Source organism: Syngnathus typhle, linkage group LG4, assembly GCF_033458585.1.
Source record: "Syngnathus typhle isolate RoL2023-S1 ecotype Sweden linkage group LG4, RoL_Styp_1.0, whole genome shotgun sequence".
Classification (NCBI taxonomy): domain Eukaryota; kingdom Metazoa; phylum Chordata; class Actinopteri; order Syngnathiformes; family Syngnathidae; genus Syngnathus; species Syngnathus typhle.
In genome coordinates, this window is record NC_083741.1 from 8,640,705 (window position 1) to 8,657,122 (window position 16,418).

Below are 16,418 nucleotides of genomic sequence, written 5' to 3' on the forward strand. Positions count from 1 at the left end.
ACTTGGTAAAAATCATGTTTGGATTTTTTTTAATGCATACTGAAGCAAAGTTAGGAAAATGTGCAGACATTTTTATTAAATTGATTGATCTGTACAGCAAAACGAAATCTCACAATAACTGCCCCATTACTTGAAGTGATCTGAAAACAACATACATTTGCATCCAGTCTTTTTTTGTATTAGTATTTATCCTTAAAACTTGTGATTCATGGAAAATAACAGGACATCATAATGACCTTCAAAACTGAGATGAGCGCGAGCAGCTAATTTTCAGCTTTGTTGATTTTTTTTTTCTTTTTTTTTTGAGCCAGACACTAGCCCTTTCCGATAAAGCCGACAGAGCATTTACTTAGTACTGCACTGAATAATAAAACCAAGTGTCCTGCAAATGCTCATACAGCATTTATGGCAAGCCTCGAGCATTATCCATTATGGTACCTTGAAATTCGAGGGCTCTGAATTGAATATTTTGAGATACAAACTGTCGTTCGGCCATAAAGCCATTATTACATATCCATTCCCATAACGGTCTTCACGAAGACAACCGTGTTTTACTAATCAGGCAAAAGTCTGCACAACTTGACATCGAATACTCCTCAAGAACTAGCTGATAGCTAGTATAATTTTATTTAATCCCCTTCTATTGCACAGAATTGTTTTAAGAGAGAAGACAACAAGCATATGAGTACATGACTCTTAGGGAATGCTGAAACAGCTTTCCATAAGTTGCTGGCTGTTGTTCAGTAATTGTTGCTCTTCAATAGGATGTCAACTGTTTGAAAAAGTTCAAGGTTGAGGCAAACCATTACTATACAAGATTATAATTACAACCATTTTTTTTCTCTCATCATTGAGTAAATGTTACATATTTGGGATTTTAACTTGCTTTTAGCTTTTCTTGCTATTGAAAATAGGAGACAATCTTCATATAAGCAATCGTATCATAAATCTACAGGAAAATGACCATATCAAATCCCTATAAAGCAACACTGGCTGATGTGTTCAGAGCGGGATGCCTGTTGTTGCTATGTTGTGATGATTGATGGGACTTGAAGGCAGCAAACTATGTGGAAACACGTCTCAACACACAATTTTGGCTTGCACTCCAGTGATCAAATATGAAATACAGAAGATATATAATACAGTAACCCTCATCTGCACTGCCGTCGTCTATGTTGACATTGAACTGCATTGTTTGGCTTCACAAATTCAAATCTCATCGAAACAATCAATACAAAAAAGGCATGAAAACAAAATACCAATTGGCATGATTATGGTGAGAAGTGTTTGACCTTTGTGAGTGTTAGCCTCACATGGCGAGTCAAAGCAGATCCTGTACATGAATAAAGAGGGAGGCATCATCAGAATTGATCCGAAATTGGTTCAAAGCAACAGCAAAATGTCTGAATGTTTGCCTCAACATCTCAAGTTGCTGTTTGACGTCTCTTCTTCGGAAGAGATGAAGCGCTGCATACTCCAGTCTTCTTTCAAACTAGGGGAAAGGTGTCCTAACCTCAGCGGTCCTCAGTCATGTCACTTACAGTGCTCCTTTTGATACTGGTTTAACGCAACCAACTCAAAACGAAAACAAAAATGCTTTGATTTGATGAGACAATTGGTGGGTGTTAGGCAATATCACAGCGAAGCTTGAAAAGAGGAGGACCACATGTGAGCAACTGGCATTGGCACTGGGCATGTTGGCTGGTGACAGACTGAGGTTGAAGAGGACAAGGACGAAGGGGGCGAAGCAGGTGACAATAGCTCTCGGGCTTCTATCGGTCCTTCAGTTCCCGCGTCACGCGCTTGGTGATCCGACCGCACAGCAGCCCCAACAGGAAGAGGACGCACAAGCTCAGGGCGATCATGAGCAGGATGTAGTTCTTGGAGGGTGAGGTCATCACCTGCACGGCCAGATCTGATAAGCCCTCTGCCGGTGCCACCTACAGGACAACAGAGTTGAATGAAACAGGGAAGTCACTCATTTGTTTGAATTATTGTTGTAATGGGATTTGCAGGTTTATGTTCACTCCACACTTAGTAGAATCTTGGGAAGTTGTCGTGGTGAACACTTAAAAGCGTGCAAGTAAACGTTTTGAATACGTTAACGCGATTCAAGTGGATCAACAAAGTGCCCTTCCTTTTAATTTGTGGCTCATTTGCCTTTATTTTAGCATGCACCCAACCTCTATAACCAAAACATTTACTGCATGCATAATAAATCTGAAATTGTACCAGATTAATATACAGCTTGTTTGTTAAAAAAATTCATGGGAAGAGAAACTTGAAAAAAAAATTGCATACTAAGTGGCAATATTGAGTGGAATAAAATATATATATCATTTTTTTTACATCGTTCAGCCCTATTTAACTTTCCTGTCTTGACGTTGAAAAGGTTTCAATGAAGGTGAAAATGGCTCCTCCTAGTGGTTACCTTAGCCGCGTAGCTCCACATGTCAATGCGGTCCTGAAGTCTTTTCTTACACTCGGGCTGCAGGCGAACTCGCTTGTCCTGCAAAGCCTCCATCAGACATGACATCTCTGCATGGTGAGAAGAAAAAGAACAGCAGAGGGAGGTTCTTTTCACCCATAGTATTTAATATTTCCCGTCAAAAGTGACACGCGATGATGGTGAAAGCACCCACGTCTTCCCCTTCCCGGCGTGATGGCAGCACAGTGATGTTTGAGGTCCAAGGCACAGGCTGTGTGGAGAACTGGGTCCACAAAAATGTCTGCTTTACTCTCTTTGAGCATGTTCAAAACCTCCTGCACACAAGAACAACAAATCAGGGAGAAGAACCCAAAACGCAAAGATCGTCACAATATGATATCGAGCAATTTACAATTTTTTTCCCCCAAAACTCAGATGTGAGCATCACGCTATCAAATATTATTATTTTTCTTTCTCAATAATACTTACCTTTTTACAGGCCTCCTGTTTGATCTTGAGCAGGTTGACTTTCAGACATTCTTCTACCTGACCAGTCTGCTCCTGAGCAGCTGCCTCTTCGGCACACAGCCGAGAGATCTGGAGAAGGAAGCGGCATTACAAGAAGCGGACGTCAGAAAGACAAAGTACAGGTTTTAATGACCAGCGTACCTCATCCGAGCAGTGCATCTGCAACTGGGGGTCCAGTCTATAGTCCAGCGCCGATTCCTGGAGAATAACTCGAATCTGGTCTTCACAGTCTGCGGACAATCTCTAAACCAAACCAGCCCATGATGGGCAACCATAAGCAAGTCTGACTTTGCCTTCTCTTGGAACCGGAGATGTCTGATGATTTTGGACTGACCTGATCAGCATATTTGAGCTTGAGGCAGGCGATCACCTGACCCTCCAGCTCGTTGTCCTCGCTCGCCTTGTTCAGGATGGATTGGCAAAATTTGGGGATGTCAGCTCGGCAAGCTTTCCTTAACACCGGGTTCAATCGGTAGTCTGGAGAAGGGTGCAGTTCCGATTTGAGTCTGACTCTTCAAATGCTGGCCTGTCAAATGTTCACGCACCTGTGTTCTGGGTGATTTGCCTTTTGGTGATCATTTGTTTGCACTTTGGATCCATCAACTCACTGTTCTTGTTCTGTTTTAGACACTGGAGAACATTCCTGGCATCGGCTTCAGTGCAGAATCTCTGCAAAAGAACGTTTGTGATAATCAGTGGTGGGAAGTACAAAGTGGATTCTGTTCATAAGGCGGTTTTTCACCATCAGGACTGTTTCAATGGATTTTGTGTGCTGAGAAGGTTATTTTTTTTCCCCTCAAGTAGTCTATCCCTTTTTTCCTTTTACTCAGGTTTGTCCTACATTTACAAATCTTTATTTTTTTCATATAATTACAGAAAGTACACATATGCATAGTAATGAGTACTTTTGCCACCTCTGGTGATATTGCTGAAGATTATTTTACATACAATGAGGTTCATAAATATTGGGACACGGACACACATCTCAAAACACCACCACAATGGCTTTGAAAAGAAACAAAATGTGCTTTAATTTCCAACTTTTAAGATTTACCGTATTTTCCGGACTATAAGGCGCACCTAAAAACCTAACATTTTCTCCAAGGCCGACAGTGCGCCTTATAGTCCGGTGCGCCTTATATATGGACCAAATTCCTAAATTTAAACTGGCCCGAAGCATTGTGTCATGAAATCAATCATAAGCGGCCCGCTGAAGACTATGAATCATGAAGCAAAAAGACTATGGATCATTATTTTGTGATTATAAAGTAATTTGTTACGTCTGAAGTTGAAATAAAAAAGATAAAATGGAGAATGATTTGATTTGGATTTAAAATCTGACATGAGGCATTAATGGTGCGCCTTATAGTCCGGTGCGCCTTAAATAAGGACAAAGTTTTAAAATGGGCCATTCATTGAAGGTGCGCCTTATAATCCGTGGCGCCTTATAGTCCGGAAAATACGGTACTTTAAGGGTATCCAAATCAGGTGAATGGAGTGGGTGTAGTTTGTTGGAAAAGTTTGTACGTATATCTTCCACTTTTAAGGGAGCAAAAGTAACAGAACAAAACAGCAATCATAAATATAATAAGTCACAACCTGAATTCTGGAACCCACAGACCACCAACGCTTTTTGTATTCACCCTCTGAAATGTACGCTCAATCAGATTCAGGTCAGGTGATGGACTTGGCCATTGCATTACAAACTTGCTGCACCGTGAGTTCTGAAGTCCCATTACTTGTGGTCCCTTTAAAAACGGGAGACGTATGCTCAAACCTTTATAATGTTCGCCTGGTTTGAATGTAAACACAACTGAAGTCTGTGCAGTTGAAGCACATGTAGTCAGTTTCATTTCAAATCTATTGCGGTGGTGTTTAGAGCCAAGAAAATGAGAATTGATGTGATTCTCGTGACGTCCCAATATTTGCTCTGCTTCTCCTCACCTTGATCATCTGCTTGCAGACTCTCATGAGCTGGTAGTCGAGTTCTGGGTCAGTCATCTCGGCCTCCTGCAGCTTGAAGATCCGCTGGTGGCAGCGCTGACTGAGCTGCTTCTTCTGCTCCTTTAGGCACTCAATCATCTGAGGAGGAAGGCAAAGACTGAGTTTGTTGGAAGGCTTGCGGAAATTGTAAATCTAACGTTCCTCATCTTACCTGAGCATTGCCAAAAGCCACGTTAGGACACAGACGACTGATGTCGGACTTACAAGGCTCGTACAGCTCCGGTTCCAACCTTATATCTTCCGACTAGAAAAAGAAGAATACATTTGAGTTGAAATGTGTATCGGCTTCATCTGGCAGAAATGATTTTCGACAGGCCATCCCAACCATTTCTAGCTCCTCCACACGCAGCTGTTTACGACATTTCAGAGAGACCCGCTGCTCTCTGGCCTCCTGCAATGTGTCGTTCCTCACCGTGGTGCTGAGGCAGATGACCACATCCACTCTAAATGAGAGGATCATTCGTGGTTAGCAATCCGATAAGTTAAAACAATCCCTTTTTTTAAATTGATTCCTTGAGGAAAAGATTCTAGATAGGCCATGATGAGTCAATTCAAGTGTGACAAATTTGGTGTACAATATGTACTTTGAAATGCACGCGAGAGAGAGTAAGGCAGAAATGTAGCGATGCAACAAATGGGAATATCAGTGTGCGTACTTCTTTTTGATGTTTGGACACAAGCGAAGCACATCTTCCTTACAAGCCATCTTGAACTTATAAGAGAAGCGGAAATCCTTCATCTGAATCTTTACAAACAGACAAGACGACTTATCAAAATCCGCAGGCATGTTTACGATCCAACACTCGGAACAGTGGGAAATGGGCTTTAAAAGAAGAAGCTGACGCTTACCAGCTGGAAGTGTGTGACGCCAACTGTACACTTTTCGTTCATCTCCTTTTGGTGCTTGTTCTGAACCAAACATTCCATAAGGTCACCTGTGTCTATTTGGTTGTCAGCCAAGTCCTAAAGACAAACACACAAAAGCTTATTGCCTTCTACTGTTATTCAAGATTGTCCAAGTTTATTATATCTGACAAAGAGTTGTTTGTTTCTGGTAGGTGTGTCTATATGCGTGCTCAGAAAGTAGTAGGAATATTCTCACGTGGCAATGGGCCTGGATCATGGGTTCGCAAGCTCTGATAAGCAGTGCATCTATTTGGATATCCTGAAAAGGAAACAATGGCAGGGTTAAATGTACGGTCGCCACCTGCTCCTACTTAAGCGATGACGTTGCTGACCTCTGACTCTAATTCTGTCAGGTTGCCTATAACATCCTTGCAGGCAGACACCAGGTCTTCCAAATGTTCCTGCAGACACTCAAGCTCCTGGGAAGCAACACACAAATGCATCTCAAATGTAGCTTAACAAATCAATCCCCTTTTGGGGGGTCTCAACACTGGTAAAAATGTATTGAATATGTATTTCAGGGGTCACACAAATCCTCCAAACTCATTCTGCAGTGTCTCCTGGCACTACTGGAAAACACGCCACAACAGTAGTTACATCAATTGACAAAAAATTCACTTCATAATAGGATGTGCAAAAGGAAGTTTTGTTTGAAAGAGCCATACGCAAGTAGGCTCCTTAAAAATACTATGTTTCAAAGTGTGTCGCTTGTGGGAAAAAAAAAAACTTAAATAGTGCAACGGAAATTAAACATTTTTCATGAGAAGAGCAGTGTAGCCAGTATTTTAGTCAGCAATTGTATTCTCGTGGATGTACGTATCTATTATGGAAGATTTTAGAGCTGACTGAGGTAAAAATGATGTTGATTTTTTCATTCATGTGGAACACGTAAAAAGTGGCTCCTCGTACAGCAAGAGATTATTCGGAGTGCCATGGGAAATTATCCAATGTCATTTAAGAGGATTATAACTTTACCTCAAATAATGTTTCTTCACGTATCAATGGCAATGAGGTATAGAAGCAAATTTCTCCACTAGGTTCCATTGAGACTAAGGCGTGGTTTGGTGCGAGAACATAAAAGGCTCAGATTCCACATTGTTAGTCAATTTGTTCTTAGTAAATTGAGACAAGATCATCATTATCTCAGTAGAAATACTTGCATGACATTTTTCGTTGGGTGGTGTATTGTTATATCGTAAAATAAATATATTCCTTGGCTGAATAAAGGTTGGAAACCGCTGATGTATTTATTACCCTGTAGCCAAAGGGAAAAGAACCAAGTAAATAAACTCCAAAACGTAAACCTACAGATTTAATCAGATTTAATCTGCATCATTGGCAGATGTGAACAATCATTTGTCTAACCTGTCCAGTATCGGTCTTCTCGCTGCACCACTTGCCAAGGTCCGTCATGCAGCGCTTCTGCAGCTCAGGGTCCAGTTTCACATCCAGCGCCCTCTGGTGGAGAATTCGCTGAACCTCCACTTTACAGTCTCGAGACAACTGCAGACGTAAAGACAAGACGCACACCATTATTCTAAGACATTGACGTGAATACCTCATAGGATAATTAGAGGCAAAATAAACACCGTCATTATAATGTGGACCAAGCACCCTCAATATTATGACCATAATTAACATCTTGCTCAAATAAAACCGGTCTGGCAGTGTCAGTATTCATTTTGTAAGTGGTCATAATGTTTTGGCTGGATGATGTTTAATACCCATTATGCCAACATGCCATCATTTTATCATTCCCTATTATGTAAATTAAATATCAAATTTTAAAAGCCCAGAAAAAGCTACCACAGATTAAATTATCCAAAGAAATTAAAATCTTATTTCAGTGCCGATTCACCATCATCAGCGCCATCAAGCATCTTAATCATTCAAATTTTTCACCAGAATCTCGATTGACAGAGGTTGTAGACCACTTACCAGAATGTCATTGTTGACCTATTAAATTTAAAAACATGTACAAGTTTTTTTTTTAAATGACAAGAAGAACTTGGAATTGCTCCAACACAATGTCAAGATTCGAGTTTCTGCTCTCATGTCATACCCGACGGCCCTGCTCCTCAGTCCGGTAGGCATGGCGGTACAGGCAGGAGAAGACAGCGCCTGGCGGCATCAACTCGCTGGTCTCATTCCAGCCATGCGTGTGACATAGTCGGGCAGCGTCGCCTTGGCATTTCTTGTATAATATAGGGTCCAATCTAAGACAACAAATTGGAGCACACCACAGTCACTAAACCCGTCTTTGCAGGGTGGTATGTGATCAGACCATGTATAGAAAAACAGAGTATGAAGGCTGAAAGTTCTACAATCCAAAGAACAACAAAGTTCATCTATATAAAGATTGTCCACATGGGTTAGTAATTCCACTTGACAAGTAAAAATAGAGCAAAGAGAGGGTCAGGCCTCAGATGTCGGGGTAATTGGCTGGTTGATAAATCCTATCAGTGAGTACACTCACTTCCAGTCCCTTGATATAAAATACTGGAGCTCCAACAGTCGATGCTCACAATCCTCCACCATTTTTTCTGTATACAGATGCTCCATCAGACAAGACAAAATCCTACAAACACACAGAGGGAGGGGGTCAGTCACTCTCTAAAAGGCAGGTGCTTATTCATCTGAATAATAAGACTGATTGTTCACGTATTTTGTGTGCTCGTGTGTGTATGTGCCCTCACATTGGGTCTCCGTTGCGGATATGTTTGCAGGCTGTCTGGATGACAGACTCACAGGCCTCATTGAGCGCTCGGTCGATCCTGTAGTCGGCGCCGGGGTCGGCTGACTGAATCAGTGTCTGGAGCTGAAGTGTTAGCAGAGTTAATGGAATTATTCAAAGAAACGAAAACACCGCAGACTACATAATGTGATTGGAAAAAATCATTTGCACCATTTGCTCTGCATACGAGCAAAGCGACAACCATTGTTTATGTATTCCCTTGCCTTTCCCCCCGTGACTTACAGCACTCTGGCAAACACCGTCGACTGAGGCGCTGCGGTCACCGCGGCCGATCCTCATCAGGCAATGCAGAGTGCGACCTTTGCGGTGAAGGCCCGAGCAGTGAGTCTCGATCTCTGCTCGGCAGTGCAGCACGATCTCCGGACTGAGGGAGAAGTCCTCCATCAGCATCCGCCGATAGTCCAGCATTTCACCTTGACACTCGCCGGTGACCGGGCGGCCTACACAGGATGAAAAGATCATACAGAGAAACACAACAAATAAATAAATGGATGAAAATGACTTCATGATGATACCCTCGAATGTCAACGCCGCTCCTCATTTCCTCAACGACACGAGATGAGAGATGAGATGAAGGAACATTTATCATATTTGAACATCATGTTTAAGCAACATGAAGAGGTCACCTCGGTGCACAGCGGCCTCCAGACACAGGAGCAGGTACGAGAGACGGGCCTCGCGGGCACGCGGCAGGTTGGTGTCCAGGCTGCAGCGGTGCTTCCTCAAGTCGAGCTTGCAAGCTTTAGCCAGAGAGTAACTGACCCTGTAGTCCTGAGAGATTAGCTTCTGCCGTGTTGTCAGAGCGTCTCTGCACTGTAAGGAGAAAGCCAACATTATAATCCGCAAACACAATCAAGCAACGCGAGTCATGAATCGGGAAACGAGCATGAACCAGTGAGGTGGGATGCACCTTTTCTGACATGGCCTCTTCGAACTTGTGGTTGAACAGGCACTTGTAGACTTTTCCCTCTCCTGCCTGAGTCTAAAATAAAGAGATGGAAAATGGCATCGTAGATTATGACTTGTTTCTCCTTATGGATAGAGTAATATGGATTCATACTAATGATGAGAGAGAAAAAAGCATGCGCTTACATTTTGGCAGAATCTCTCACGGTCGTCTCGACAGGAAAAGTAAAGATGTCGATCAAGGTGGAAGTCATCCGACGACAGCTCCGCAACACGCAGGATAGCCCTCTGACACTCCTCTTTGATTGGACGAACTTGGTCTTGTTGCTCTGCCTCCCTCACGAGAGCCTTTTCCAGACAAGCGATGACTTCCCCTTGGCTATGGATGTCCTGATGCATAAAGCAGCGAATGTAAAGGATCAAAACTAACGCGAGAGGAACTAGGCATTCGCTTTAACAAAAGGTCACCTTGTGTCCAATATTGATGCTCCCGCAGCGTAGATTGTTGATGTCTTCTTTACATTTGTCCATGAAGCCACAAATTAGTCGGTAGTCACTGAAGATAATACTGGTCATCTTGGTAATGTACTGGTTACACTGATACTCGCTGATGTTTCCACGGTGATCGACCAGACAAGATACCAGGTAGCCTCTCCCACGCTCCTCCTCGTTGCATTCTTTAAGCTGTGATCATTAAAGGGAAGGAAACAAATGAAGGCGATTGTGTGTTTAAAAATACGTGATAAAATGTATGTAAAAAAAAAAAAAAGGTCACGTTGCATATGCAATAGAACAACTGCATTACCATTATTTGTCTACATTATCAGTGACTGGCATACCTAACGTATTTGCAGATAATGATGGGCAAATGAAGATTCAAGATGATTCATGAACCGGTTGTTGTGTTTACTTAGACCTCTAGATGGCACTCACTCTCTCTTTTCACAGAAGAGCTGAAAGCCCACTGACTTGCAATTTCTTAAAATCCTCACTTAAAACATACATCACCCACCATCTAGAGGAGCCAAAGAATACAACAACTGGTTCATGAAGCTTCATTTTCCCATCACTATTTGCAGATAGATAACATTGAGAGCTGAATGCTGACCTCAGTGATGGTGCTCTTGCAAACCTCCATCGCCACCGACTCAAACTTTGGATCAGTGGTCAGATTGAGTTTGTAGTTCCACAGGAGCTGATGAAGAGCGTTATTCAGTATTTAGTTATTCAGTGCTCTCTATTCATTTATTATTCATATTCATTATATTTCCATTACGCAGAGTTACTTAAAGTCATTTGCTGTGAACATAAAATTGCTGCACTCATAAGTGCTGTACAGTAAAGCGCAATATGTACATAATCTAGATGTGTCAAACAAAAAATATGTCTTTTGTAATTGGGCAAGGCTACTGTTTAAGGAGCCACATTGAGAGTCCAGGTAAATCTAACAGATTATTTTGGTCAAAGAATGTCCTTATTATGATGTGAAATTACAAACCTGCTGATGAAGGTCCAACAAAATATTTTTTTCCTCACATCTTTCAAAGACTGAAGTACTATAAAAGGTATTGGCGCTTCCTGCATACATATAAAAAGTATCATAAAGGGCTTTTATCTCTCTTTGAGTCCAAATCACAACATTTTAGAATGCATTCATTTGCACAGTCTAGCCAGCTGCTGGATAAGCAATAAAAAGTATTCCACAAATGAGAATTTATCTCAAGAAACACTTTAATTCGACCCTGAACTAAAGCTCCAAAAAAGACATTTATCTGGGGAACAAAAATCTGAGAAGTGCATGATTATATGAACAAAACTGTTTGATTACCGCACACTGCTGTCTGATCCCACTAAGAGAAAAAAAAAAAACCCCACCACTGAATCCCAGAGAATGTTTCTGGGGATTAGAGAGAATTTTAATGGTTTGATATACGAGCCTTTTGTTTTTTTTATACGCTGAATCAATCTAATACAACAATTTAAATTCATGAAAAATATTATACTGAGAAGTAAACAAGATTCCAGGACAAACACATCACCCCAGTACATGTTTATGGAAATAAGTTTCCAGATGATTTTTTTCCCCTTCAAATCTTCCTGTTTTCCTTGTGTCTTCTTTGTTGAGGTGTTGGCTATTTTTCTTTGTGCATGGGAGATCCAATAAGAGCCAGTGACAGGTGTGTCACACAGAATAGAACACCATGTCAACACAAAAAAGGCTGTTTTGTGTATTTCAACTGAAGCAACCTCTTTCCATAAATCCTCTCAGAACACCTTGGCGTGTCACTGAACTCTGGACATTTGATATGTACTGAGCGAGACGAGCCTTTGTAATTAATTGCTCCTGCAGAAAATCTGGAATGTGTATGCGGCAGAGGCGAGCCATGCCCCCCCCCCCCCCTCCTCACGAAAAAACAAACAAAAAAAAACCACACGGTTACACAAAGTTTACAACAACAAAAAAAAAACCTACCAAGACAATAACGCAAACACAAGGCAGAAAATAAATTGTGTTTATGTACTTACATGGTTGCAAGCAGGAGCCATCTCAGTTTCCTGCAGACACACAAAAGCAGAAAATTGTGACTCACCATCTGTATGCTAAAATAACTTAATGGCAGTGACACTTCAATGCATATTTTCAATAAAACTATTGTATTTAGTGCCGCAAGTTAGGAATGTACCAAACCCTCTTCAGAACATAATTTATCCAACAAATGCATTGTTTGAATTATGTCCCAGTTTGAAAATATAATTCAGGTGTATGCAAATTTTGTTTTTAAGGATGACCTATCAAAGTTAAAATGCTGATTTTACCATGTGTCGTAATTTATAGCTATGTTGGTTCAGAATTATTTTTTCAACTGTTGCTGAAACTAACTTTTGATTCATAATTGTAATATTACCATAGTACAAATTATATTATAAAAACTGATGTTATACAGAAAAATCGAAGGCACAGTCAGACGGACAAAAAACATGTAGGAAGTTTGCTTGCGTCTTAATTTTTTTTAAAAACGGTTAAAGAAATTGTCGACTGTAATTTTACTGCGACTATAAAAGGTAGTAATGTAGGTGAACTGGGAATAACAGAAAAATGTGAGAAGCAAACTGAAGTTCTTAATTAACATTACATTATGCGTTATCCAAAGAAACCTAGCAGGAAATGTTGATCACACAGTTCCACTTTGCATAGAAAAGACAAGATAATCCAAATCCTTCTCTGCCTGCAGGAACAGGGACAGAAATCTATCTCTTGACTTTCCACTAAATGTTACAAGGACAGAGGAACGACAAGCTTAATGACGGAGAAGACTCAGCCGAGATATAAAATTACCAATTAGTCAGACTATGCGTTATTAATTAAACCCAATGTATTCTATTCAGATCAAAGGCCTGGAAACATGAGCAGATTGATCAATGCAAATCATCAAAGCATTGAAATAGCATTGACTAATTGGAGTTGATAAAGGCGTGAATGGGATGAGGGAAATTCCTGCAAACTTCAGACTAACCGGAATCACAAAAGACAAGGACAGTGGCTTGAATATAATGTAAGCCCCCACGACTGGCGGAGAATAGGGTCCAGCCCCTCCAATTGCACCTTGTGATATAAGTAATCTGACTTGCTGACTTCTATTCTATTCTATTCTATTCTATTCTATTCTATTCTATTCTATTCTATTCTATTCTATTCTCAATAGCATGGTGTTATAGTTAGAGCCCACCAGTTTGTTGGTGAAAACTGGTTTTGAAACGGATGCATTTTAACGGTATAAAGGGTTTGTTTACATGGGTGTCCCCTGGGAATGGGGAGTTCACTGTGTACATAAATTAACGAGGGCATGATAAAATGCTGATAAGAAGCCTATCAGATGGATGCTAATCTTGAAGCAGAACGTGATGGGATTGACCTCAAACAGGAAGTGCCCGTGGGCTATGTCCAAATGATGCCTTGTGTGCTAGTGTGTACCTTCTTCCTCTCTAGAGAGCAGGCAGATTTATAGTTAGTTTTAGTTAGTTAGTTTATTGTTTAGCACATATTATTATATCAATAACTGTGCAAGGAGGGAGACGAAGCCTAGGGCTTGTAAAGAGCTCCACTCCTTCTAACCCCCAATTCCAACCCTTAATGCTGAGTGCCAAGCAGGGTATAAGAGCCACTTTCCTCTTCTGGAGGCCACAGCTGTTACTAAGCTGAAGCAATGCAGTTATCTCAAAAAAGGGGCCTGAGGAGCAGGGAGAGAGAGCGAGTGTGTGTGCCTGTGTGTGTGTTGGTGGTGTGTGTGCCTGTGTGTGTGTTGGTGGTGAACAGCATGGTGCTGAGGTACAAGAGATACTAACACATATAATCAGCACACATGCATACTTCAGTAAGTATATGCACAAATGTGAGAAAACTCATTTAGATGCTTTTTAAATACCCGATGCCATTCCAAATGCAGTCAGGTAGATGCATAGATTGATGCAATTCTCATCTTTTGACTCCGAGCACTTTTGCAACAGATTTGAAATGAAACAAACAAGGAAGTGGGTCAATTGGATTGATTGACGACTGAGAAAAGTAGCACAGGGCTTCCTATTTACGAACTGGCCAACTTTTGCACAGGATTTGGCCACACTCATTTTTTGGAGGAGAAGCATGACCCTATTTGCTGATGAATAGTTGTAAATGGCAGGTTTTGCTGGCTCTCCGTCACAGTCAGCGATAGACTGATTTCTTTTTTTTCTAATCAACCCAACTTGTCATTTTGGCCACAATCTCAAGCTCTGCAGCAGGATAAATTGTGAAATGTTTCAGGCAATATTATCAACTCATATTATTCAACCAAATGCTGCACTGGACGGCATTCCACAGTGCAGATTGACAAAGACCTGAAGTATACAATAAAAGCAACTAGAGTTTTTAAGAATGTTAAGCAAGGGCAAAGTCAATCACCTGACCTGAATCCATTCCACGGTCTGAAGACAAAACTGAAGGGAAAAATATCCAAGCAAGACCTGAATACAATTACAGAAGAGGGGCTGAAAAATGTATCGTTTTGGGACCAAAACTCAATCCAATCCTGTTGAAATGATGGAGTGCATATATCATAGTAATATGTGCACCATACGGAGGCTGCCAAAGCACTTTACAAAGCCCCACATTCTCTAATGTTCCTGCTTGCTGCCTGACCGTAGTCAGGGGATGCAGGGGTGAGGTTTCTCCAAGGAGGCGTCACGGTCATCAACAGGGGAGGCCCAACCACACTGCAATCCTAGTTTATTTGGAACTCCTTTCCCTACGAGAAGTCAACTCAATATTGTCTCATTTGTTCTTATCCGCTCCTACTTTACAAACGCTTCCTCCCATCTTCCTCCTCCAAAATGCTTCTTCACACTCCGTCACAAGCCATCACAATGAAAAAATATAATAAGACAACACAGGGAACTTGCCTCGTTAAATGGGCAAAGATTTTCATCATCTCTGATCTGCCGTTTTTGTTAATGATTGGCTAAAGTATCTGCTGATGTCAATATACTCCGTATGCTCAGTGTGTCGTAAAAGTGCTCACAAAAAAAGGACACAGCAGCCCATCGATGCAGCTTCACGTCCACCTCAATGCCCAGCTGACAGCCATGAATCGAAAGCACGGCGGCCGCGGCGTCGCAGCCAGCATCATCATCACATCAAGCGGCGGTTGTCGCTTACCTCTTTGCGGTCCTGTAGACACTCCAGCACTGACAGGTTATTGGCCCATGTGTGTTTGGGGCAGAGTCGGGTCAGGTCCTCTCTGCAGGCCTCCTCTTCGGACAGCTTCCAACCGGTCGCCCTTCGAGGCTGTGAGGCCCCGGCAGCGGCGGCAGGTGCATCCTTGGCTTGTGGTTCAGCGGCTCTGAGGACAACCGGATTATTCGGAGGCTCGGCGGGGCCGCTGGCGGCTTTGAGGCCGAAGACGGAGCCGAAGCCACAAAGACACACGTATGATAACAGCAGTAGCAGCAGCGGAGAGCGACTGTGCGTCGCCATCTTCACATCACCGTTAACTAGCGCGGTGAGAAAAAGACAGCACTACTTCCGGTCAGTTAGTTCACAATAAAAGTGTGCAGTGACGCACAACACAGCTGCCGGTTTAACAATAAAAGACGTACGTTTTATCGACGAGACACAATATCCATTAGATTAATTTTACCTTTTTATTACATCACATAATAAACAAGACTTCTCATCCAATAATCAGTATGCCGCTGGACCAGGGACCACTAATGTGGTGCCTGCGAGCCTGTTCTCGAAATAAACTGTCCCGTCACCAGTCAAGGGACATTGTCATTTCCTAGGAATGTTGTAGGAGTGATCATTTGAAAATGTCGACAGGCGTTTATTGAAGAAAAAAAAAAAAGATTACTTACTGTTTATATTGAAGTGTTTCTTATTGCGAGAAAATATGTGTCTTCACATCAATGAGTATCATTAATAATTTAAAGTGTGGATGCAATGGGTTGTTCTTTGCATTGCTCAATAGCCTACCCAAGAAGTAGCTGTCGCTTTCAAGATCTTGAATCAAGATTGTTTCTAATGTCATGTTTCACTAAAAATTACATTTCACATTTTAAAGAAAAATATTACATTGATATATAGTCCTGGGGTGTGTGTGTGTGTGTGTGTGTGTGTGTGTGTGTGTGTGTGTGTGTGTGTGTGTGTGTGTGTGTGTGTGTGTGTGTGTGTGTGTGTGTGTGTGTGTGCGTGTGTGTGCGTGCGTGTTTGGAATTTTTGGATGGACATTTTGGTGATTACCAATGCCGATAAATGCAACCATGATGTGGTGTAAATAAATGAAAATTAAGCACTACACACAATACCTAATGAGTTACAAAACAGTTTAACATGTTCTCCTCATTTACCGTTACAGA

General features: G+C 41.6%; 1 protein-coding gene across 3 annotated transcripts; it reads right to left on the reverse strand.

Annotated features, from left to right (window-relative positions):
* Positions 1-50: 50 nt before the first annotated feature.
* Positions 51-15,575, reverse strand: LOC133152539 (Golgi apparatus protein 1-like). Of its 3 annotated transcripts, none has more exons than XM_061276205.1 (27): positions 15,220-15,575; positions 12,054-12,083; positions 10,636-10,722; positions 9,996-10,211; positions 9,714-9,917; positions 9,532-9,603; positions 9,248-9,434; positions 9,137-9,157; positions 8,844-9,061; positions 8,563-8,684; positions 8,343-8,444; positions 7,929-8,082; positions 7,232-7,369; positions 6,199-6,285; positions 6,063-6,125; positions 5,810-5,923; positions 5,617-5,705; positions 5,286-5,403; positions 5,112-5,204; positions 4,901-5,038; positions 3,502-3,625; positions 3,291-3,433; positions 3,098-3,199; positions 2,918-3,025; positions 2,643-2,763; positions 2,432-2,538; positions 51-1,940 (listed from the first exon to the last, which is right to left on the reverse strand). In XM_061276205.1, exons 1-27 carry the CDS (start codon positions 15,535-15,537, stop codon positions 1,773-1,775), a joined length of 3,444 nt encoding a protein of 1,147 aa, XP_061132189.1. In that variant the 5' UTR covers positions 15,538-15,575; the 3' UTR covers positions 51-1,772. The 3 variants fall into 3 exon arrangements, with proteins under 3 accessions (XP_061132189.1, XP_061132191.1, XP_061132190.1); XM_061276207.1 differs by lacking the exon at positions 15,220-15,575 and adding an exon at positions 14,472-14,653; XM_061276206.1 differs by lacking the exon at positions 9,137-9,157.
* Between the last annotated feature and the right edge of the window lie 843 nt (positions 15,576-16,418).

Excerpts from the sequence above, each read along its gene's own strand:
- LOC133152539 (XM_061276205.1), bottom strand. The coding sequence starts at position 15,537 with ATGGCGACGCACAGTCGCTCTCCGCTGCTGCTACTGCTGTTATCATAC. Across the intron at positions 5,924-6,062 it reads TGATCCAGGCCCATTGCCAC|GACTTGGCTGACAACCAAAT; the intron begins GTGAGAATATTC and ends GTTTGTCTTTAG. Across the intron at positions 2,539-2,642 it reads CACGCCGGGAAGGGGAAGAC|AGATGTCATGTCTGATGGAG; the intron begins GTGGGTGCTTTC and ends CTCACCATGCAG.